Source organism: Octopus bimaculoides, chromosome 2, assembly GCF_046866305.1.
Source record: "Octopus bimaculoides isolate indiv1 chromosome 2, ASM4686630v1, whole genome shotgun sequence".
In the NCBI taxonomy this organism is placed as follows: domain Eukaryota; kingdom Metazoa; phylum Mollusca; class Cephalopoda; order Octopoda; family Octopodidae; genus Octopus; species Octopus bimaculoides.
The window spans coordinates 109366971-109375829 of record NC_142929.1 but is presented as its reverse complement, the minus strand read 5'-3'; the positions used below and the strand labels follow the sequence as shown (position 1 = coordinate 109375829).

General features: G+C 39.9%; 1 protein-coding gene across 1 annotated transcript; it reads left to right on the top strand.

Moving 5' to 3' along the window:
* Positions 1 to 3761: 3761 nt before the first annotated feature.
* LOC106876741 (ATP-dependent DNA helicase PIF1-like) lies at positions 3762 to 4316 on the top strand. The gene has a single exon (XM_014925430.1). The coding sequence runs from the start codon at positions 3762 to 3764 to the stop codon at positions 4314 to 4316; it is 555 nt and encodes a 184-aa protein (XP_014780916.1).
* The last annotated feature ends 4543 nt before the right edge of the window (positions 4317 to 8859 follow it).

Below are 8859 nucleotides of genomic sequence, written 5' to 3'. Positions count from 1 at the left end.
TCTGTGATCACCAGCCAATCTCTACCCATAAAATTTATTGCATGGTCCAGATGTAAGCGGCTCCACGGCTTTTCTGGTAACATCCATGGGTGAACTGGAGGCTTAGATGGCTGCCTTTGATGTTCGTTACATGAATCACATCGTCGACTGGCTATCTCTATAGCAGCATCGATACCAGGCCAATAAACAGCAGTTCTTGCTAGTTGTTTCATGCGTTCCATGCCAAAATGTCCAAGATGCAGAAGATTGAGGATCTTTGGCTGCAAGCTATGTGGAATCACAACTCTAGATCCATGTATAAGGCATCCATGACAGATACTAAGTGAGTTTGATAACTTACGGAACTTGTTGACTTCGTCATTGATCTCCATGTTCTTTGGTGGCCAGCCTTCACGGACGTAGCGCATCACTGTAGATATCACTGGATCTTTCCCTGACTCTTGACGGAGGACGTTAGCATCCACAGGTTGGACTTGAATACTAAGAGCTTTGATGGCACACACCATGTCTATGTCTTCACCATTTTCCTTTCTGTCAAAGTCGTTGTCATCACCGAATGGCAAGCGACTGAGGGCATCAGCATTGCCATGATCTGCTGATTTCCGATATTCAATGGTGTAGTCAAACTGGTTCAGCCACAAGGCCCATCGTGCTAGTCTGTTAGCAGCGAGAAGTGGCGTCCCTTTCCTCGGACTGAATAGTGATGTCAGTGGCTTGTGGTCAGTCACGAGTACGAATTTACGACCGTACAAATATTGGTAAAACTTCTGCAAGCCAAATATGATAGCTAGGGCTTCCTTTTGAATTTGACTGTAGTTACGCTGTGCAGAAGTGAGAGTCTTGGACATATTGGATATTGGGCGCTCGCTTCCATCAGGATAGCGGTGAAACAGGACTGCTCCAATACCAACGTTTGATGCGTCGCAAGCCAGTCCCAAAGTTTTGTTTGGATCGAAGTGTATCAGAACTTGACTTGATGAAAGTACATTTTTCAAGTGATCAAAAACTGACTGTTCCTCATCTCCCCACTTCCAAATAGTTGACTTTTTCGTAAGGCAATAGAGTGGCTCTGCTATACTGACTAGGTTTGGGATAAACTTTCCATAAAACTGAACTGAACCTAGGAAAGATTTCAAGCTTGATTCGTTCGTTGGAGATGGCATCTTTAAGACTGCTTCGACTTTGGATCCCTTAGTGATCCCTTCAGCCGACAAAATGTGTCCAAGGTATTCTACACTGGGTAGTGCAAACTGGCACTTTTCACGGCGACATCTGAGTCCATTGTCGCTTAGACGTGTGAGCAGACACTTTAGGTTGTTTAAGTGACTGTTTGCATCTTTCCCACTGACGAGCATGTCATCCTGGAAGACGGCCACTCCAGGTAGATCATGGGTCAGGTTTTCCATGATCTCCTGAAAGTAACCAGGTGCTGACTTGATTCCGAAAGGGAGTCGTTGTTGTAGGAGTACTCCACGGTGAGTGCTGAGTGCGAGTCTGCGTTGACTTTCTGGAGCCAGTTTGATCTGATTATAGGCATCAGCAAGGTCTATCTTTGTATATCCGAATCCACCTCCGAGTTTCTGCATCAGTTCAGCAGGGAGTGGCATTGGATGACGGTGATCAGCAAGTTGGTCATTAATTCCCACAGAGTAGTCCCCACAAATCCGTAGTTTGGGCTTCAGGTTGCTTGAAGCGTGTGCTTTACGAATCGGTACCACTGGCGTTCCGTATTCATTGAATTGAACAGGCTTCCAGATTCCCTTGGCGATGCCTTCTTCGTAACCTTTGGTCAGGTCATCACGAAGAGCAAATGGGACTGGACGTGCCTTGTGAAAGACTGGTGTTGCGTCCGATTTGAACTTCACTTCCAGTTCAAAGTTCTTGAGACATCCCAATTCTTGCTTGAAAAGATCTGGAAATTCATCACACATGTTGTGACAATCTTGCTGCAGGGAAACATAGGGCTCGCTTGAGGTCTTTGGATACATCCCTTCTGCACCTTCCCTCTTAGCTTGGCTGTCTATGCTTTTCAAACCTAGAGCAGTGTCTACGGAAATTCCCAGAGTCTGGATAGCATTCCGACCCAGCAAATTAAGATCAGAGATCTTGGTGACTATGTAAGGTATAAGATCCTGCTTACCAGTTGTTGGATCCTTGGTTTGGCCCATGAAAGTTCCTAGAACAGGCAGGTTGTGCTTGCTGGCAGATTCATAGCGATGCTTGACATCTTGCAGCTTTGGTCTTCCAAGTTGTTTCCAGACTGACAAGGAAACAAAATTGCCTGTAGTAGCAGTGTCCAATTCCATTGTGAACAGTCTGTTCTGGATTGTTACTGGCACAATTAAACTGTGAGTGTCTCGGGAAACTTCACCTAGGATCGCCTTGACTAGCTCAGCTTTTGTGATTCTTTTCACGGGAGTTTGTGAATGGCCATTGCGTTGCTGATGTTGTTTTTTCCTACACACCGCTTGCAAATGACCCTTTTTTGTCACAAAAATGACATTTGGTTTCCCTGAAAGGACAGTCTGTTGCTTTGTGGGCCTTTCCACATCGGTAGCATTTCTCCTGGTTTGTGGAATAAGACTGCTGATGTTTCTTTTGAGGACTCTTATTCCTGTTCTGCTGGACCTTGTACACCTGCTTGGTTTTGTAACCGTATACAGTTTCTTTTGCAACCTTTGCTGCGTCTTCAGTCTCAATGGCAACCTGGACAGCACGGGCAAAATCTAGTTCTGAGTCTTTTATCTTAAAAAGCGCCTTCAGAACCGCTTCATTGTTAACCGAACATATGAATCTCTGTCTCAGAGCTTCATCCTGTGGGTTGGTGATCGCTGGAAAATCACAGGTAGCTGCATCCTGGCGTATACGTGCTGCCAGCTCCTGGAGAGTTTCGCCTGGCTTCCGCTGCATATCACTCCAAAACTTGAAACGCTCTCTCACAATGAAAAGTTTAGGGTCGAACTGTTCCTTCATGAAGTCAACGATTTCGTCCATTATCAAGTTGTTGATATCTTTAGGCGGATTTTGTTGGGTAGCCAGATTAGCAAGTTGTTTGTAAACAGTAGCAGTCTGATTGGTCAGGAACACTTGTGCCATGCGTTTTTCAGGTACAGCATTAGCAGCCACAAACGTACGGAATCTTGACCAGTAATCAGGCCATAGTTCTGTCGCTGAATCAAACGCAGTAAATGGTGGAATCGACACTGTTGTTGAAGCAGCTGAAAAATAGCCACTAGAATCGCCTTCAACTTGTCGAGCACCAAACAGTTTTAACAGAGCGTCCATATCTCTCTGATGTTGTTGCATTTGCTTGTCCATTTGTTCCCTAAACAATTTAATAAGTTCTACTGTCTGTTTTTCAGCCATTGTTATTACGATGAATAATTTTACGGTAAAGTAAGCATGTATCCTATCGGCGACGCCAATAAACTCTGTTATGTTTCCCTCGGGTGACTCGTAGAGATAACATAACGAGTTATACAATTTAATTATTACATTTATTGTTCAATTACATGCAAAGAACGCACTCACCCAATGTTCGTTATGAATAAACAAAAGTCATGTCCGCCATATATATATCAATGACATTTTACTACGACAGTCCCACAAGACAACAACAATGAAACAATGAACTCAGACGAACCACATGACACACGGAACGTCAGACGAATTACATATCTAACAGTCCATATAACAGTCACCAATGGATGTATGAAAGGGCCAGTTTAGCTCCAACAAACGCCACCGTCCAAGCTCTTAACATGTGCCTCCTTCAACAACTTCCAACTCAGGAGCGAATCTATGCGTCCATTGATTCAATAACGGATCCAACGCAAGTAATGGTTTACCCAACAGAATTTTTAAACTCCCAAGAACTGTTGGGAATGCCACCTCACAAACTCTGCCTCAGACTTGGAGGTTTAATTATTCTGCTGAGAAACTTGGAACCTCCTCGGCTTTGCAATGGCACCCGATTGGTTGTAACTCAATTGTTGGATGACGTTATCGAGGCTAAAATCATAACAGGTCAAGGGGTTGGTGACATTGTTTTCATTTCCCGAATACCACTAATTCCAATTGACTGTGTATTCCCAATGAAAAGGGTACAGTTCCCCGTACGTCTAAGCTTTGTCATGACCATCAACAAAGCCCAGGGGCAGTCACTCAAAGTGGTTGGGCTGGACCTCAGCACTCCATGTTTTTCACACAGGCAGCTGTATGTAGGCTGTTCCAGAGCTGGAAACTCGGCCAATCTATTTTACTACGCTCCCAGAGGATTGACAACGAATGTGATTTACAAGGCAGCCCTCCAATAGTTATTTCCATGGAGTTGAAAGCCCTTTAAGGTTAGTCCTTTCTGTGATTACCTACTTTTCCGATTAGGTTACTGTTACTCTTCCGAAAATGCCCTACTTTGAAACTGACTATTTTTGATTTTTATTGTTTAGTCTGCGACTTGCCCCATGTAATACATCAATTTAACACGTAGGTTCATATAGATTGCCTTCCGAGATAAAATTGATTTGCAAAGAACATGCCTTATGTTATTTTATTGCACATTGTGTAATTTCACCCCCGAGTTTCAACTCTTTTTGTGTCAGTTTTTGAGAGAGGAGAGACTTCCCTAAGCATTTTTGCGCCTTTATTGAGTAGCAGTTTCTGTCTGCCTGTCCATCAAGTGATTAAAACTTCCATTTATATTTTTATTCGAAACTAATGTTACTTATCTCATAGTTCTTACCACTACGCCACTGAAAATTGAAATAAAAGACATAAAGCCACAATCGTCGGATCTATTTTAAAACGGGGGCCACAGTTTTCATTAATGTTTTACGTAGTGTTTTTGGTACCGAAAGACTTTCAAACTTCGCATACTTATCTATTTTTTGTGTTATAGAACAGAAAAATATTTTTGTATTCGAATTTATTTCATGTAAAAAATTGTCTTATTTCGATAATTTCAACTAATCACTGACAAGTATTCAGTTGTTTATATTTACTCCTTTGGCTGATTAAGCGGTGTAAAGCGTATTTAATCTCCATAACTTCTGACATTTTTTTTACTTCGTTTTATTTGCTTTTTTCATTTTCTTTTTTTTTTCTTCGTTCTATTTGCTTTTTTCTTTTTAAATTTGCTGTTTTACCCTAACCCTAAGGTTAGGGTTAGGGTTAGGGTTAGCCTATAATAGAAAGGTTTATTAGCTACTGCCAATATGCTTCAGCCATTTTTTGACAAGGAAATAATAATTTTATCACCGATAGAATTGTTTCAGAATCGTTTGTTTATGTAGTCGGCACTTAATTTATATCGGCTGAATGGACGTCAGTGATTGGTTGAAATTATAGAAATACGACAACTTTAACATGGAATAACTTAGGGATTTCTTTTTTTTTTAAGAAGACTAAGAGAAAAAGATGTTTTATATGACACATTCTACCAGTGTTCCAAGTTTCAAAGTGTTTCGTTAACAAAATACTGTGGCCCCCGTTTTAAAATAGATCCCAATCGTCAAATGCAGAAGCCAAAGAACTGTTTATTGCTTAAATATTACTTGCAATATTCACTTTGGAGATAAAACAGCGTTCAGTCTGACGTATAGGTATCAATATGAGGTATGTACTATGGAAGTGTACATTGTGCTTATCCTAATGTGAAAGTGTTTGAGAGCAAAAAGTTTAAGGTTAATTATGATGTCCAATTCCACTGGAAGTTGTATATATTGTGGGCTGAACACCTTTCCTTCATTTTATTGGCCTCATGACAATTTTGGAAAGGTTCACTGTGTTAAGATACACTATCAATCAATTTTCCTTAATTAGAAGAAGCAGTCAACAGTTTTAACGTCTCAGGAATCTTTAATGCCCAAACCAAAAGTAACAACTCCATACAATCACCAAGCATCTCCACAACTTAACACCGCCCAAGTTAACCCTCTTCACCTATACAAACCGTCCAATGGACGGGGTGGGCATTTGCTAGTTATATATAAAAGGATACAATTATATCAATGGTATCAACGATATTGAACAATGGAAGCTTGATCGCTGTTGACTTCAGAGTGAGGGAAATGGGAATTGTGAGATTTTCCCAAGACATTAGCAACATAGAATAGCTTTTAAATCTCATGGCCGATGAACTCTCTCTCTCTCTCTCTCTCTCTCTCTCTCTCTCTCTCTCTCTCTCTCTCTCTCTCTCTCTCTCTCTCTCTCTCTCACTCTCTCTCTCTCTCTCTCTCTCTCTCTCCAGACCAAAGTTAAAATTGAAAACAAACCATGACATTTAAGCCTAGAGATATTTTAAGCAATTCAATTTTACTTGGCCAAACGATTTCTTCTGATGAGTCACAATGTTCTTTTATAGAAAGGGGAAATGATATAATCATTAATATAATATACCTTATGTTTTGCTGGTGTTTAATTTTATCAGCATTAAGTGCTGGAGACGAAATGCTAAACATTTTCGCATCAGTTTTTTAATCTCACTCTAGTCATTTTGCTCTACTTACTCTTCATACTTAAAATATCCAGCTATAGGGAATAGTATAAAGAAAGGGGAGAGAGGGAAAAAGAAAGAATTGAATTCAACAGAGTCGAGTTTTCCTTGATATTCCACATCAGTTGTTCTCAAGCACTTTTGTACAGCACACAAATATATTGTGAGATGTAGATCGACATCTTGAACATATAGAGTTTATATTTAAAAATATGTAAAAGAAAAAATACAAGTTGAGATTGAATGGATGTCAATGTGTGATCTTATAGGACTTTAAACAGATAATTGCTGCCTACAGTAAATAAGTACTGTGGCCATAATATATTGTAGTAAGTAATGGTGGTATTGTTGAATAATAAACATTTGATGGTTTTCAAGGGCAATTTCAATTTATACCATGTGAACACATAACAAAACTATTTGTGATTGACTGGTTTCATATCAGGCTGGAGTTTTATTTCTCTTTCATCTACTTAACCAGCAAACACTGGATGCTATGACCAGCCATATGAATAATTTTTGAAATTCAATAGTGGTGCTCCAGCATGGCTGCAGTCAAATGACTTAAACAAGTAAAAGAATATAATAAAGCAGTTGCATACTGTCAACTCAATGTGACAGTCCCAATAAGGGAATCATACTGCTGCTATTTAGACCTAGGAAGCTGGACCGCTCCCTGTCGGCCTTGACAATTTCCTGTGTCCTTATATTTGCGAGGGGGAGACAAGCAGCCCCACCCAGCTCAGTGTGCATTCAGGGACATGTTTCTGAGTCATTGCTCATCATCAGCCTGAAGTAGCAACACTAGCTGGTTGAAAATGCATACCAAACCCTCGCAAATATATACATTTTTAATGAAAACACATTCACTGATTACGAAAATTAGAAATGATCTAATTATAAATCTCATAGAGAGAATTAAGCAGCAGTGTTACGATAAGAACACAGGAAATGTGACAAGGCCGACAGGAAGTGGTCCAGCTTCCTAGGGCTAAATAGTAGCAGTATGATTCCCTTATTGGGACTGTCACATTGAGTTGACAGTATACAGCTGCTTTATCGTAACACTGCTGCTTAATTCTCTGTGTGAGATTTATAATTAGAACATTTCTAATATAATAAACATTTTTTGTATTTTCACAAAATTTCTCTGAATCAAAAGACCATAATTTGATGGAAGCCCTCTCATGGAATTATTTTGAATTTAGAAGATGAGTGGGGTCATTGATGTTTAATCCTGAGTCAATCTTAATGGAACAAACCTTAGATCTAAGGCATTCCATCTGTGCCCATCCTGTTTTTTTTTAATATATATATATCTAGGCCTTCCTTGTTAAAAGTGTCATTCTATTTCCAAGTCAGTAGGAGAAGATTTGAAGATTTGGCTGTTATTTCAGGCAGTTTGACTAAATATGTAGAGATTCTCTCATTGGCTTGAAAACAATGGGCTATATATATATTCCCGAGCGTCATTCTAATACATCCTTTTGTTGTTTACACCATCTGTCCTCGTCTGTTGTTGTTTTTTTTCGTACATTCTCCCATATATATATATATATACGTGTGTGTGTGTGTGTGTGTATTTAAACACACACACACATGCGCGTGTGTATGTATGTATGAATGTGTGTGAGGTTGCTCTCAAGTGTTACTGATACAATGTAACTCTCTAAAGCCTGTTGCATGGCCAGGTCATCAAGAATTAAACTGGCAACCTCACCAAGCTTGCTTGGTGAGGAGGGTGATATTTGACAACCTATGGAATGAAAAACAAAACCTGTTAAAAGGCAAAGGAACTTGTAAGAGTCAATGGCCATTCAAATATGTGTATATATGTATATATATATATAAAAATACAAAATGGGACAAGAACGCAAAACATCCAGACAGTTAGGTGATACAAGAAAGGGACAACAAACATCCAGATACAAAGAAAACAAGGACGGAGTTTTCTTTCCTCAGCCGAGTTCCAGATTATCTTTGCAATTTTGGCTGGTTATACTCGAGATTGCTCCAATCTGGCCAGCCCCAAGGAAAAACTAAGCTAAGAGCATTAGATTCCTTGGAAGAAAGCAGTGAATGTATATGAAAACAAGGACGGAAAACAACACGGAGGAGGTTACACAAATACAAATAACAGGACATAACAACAGGTGTCTTTCGACTACGGACAAGTTAAATTAAGCTGGCGTGTGTGGAAGTAAAGCCTTACGACAGGGATACAAGATTTCACAGGCACAGGAAAGAATATAAATGTTGCACGGACAGCGGCCGAACCAAGAAAGAAAGAATAAACACAATTGTATTGTTCGCCCATAAGTAATAGTGCTGTTCAGCTGCTTTTATTATCTTATTGGTGACAAAAA

Bases quoted from the DNA above. Each gene is read 5' to 3' on its own strand.
- LOC106876741 (XM_014925430.1), top strand. From the start codon at position 3,762: ATGTGCCTCCTTCAACAACTTCCAACTCAGGAGCGAATCTATGCGTCC.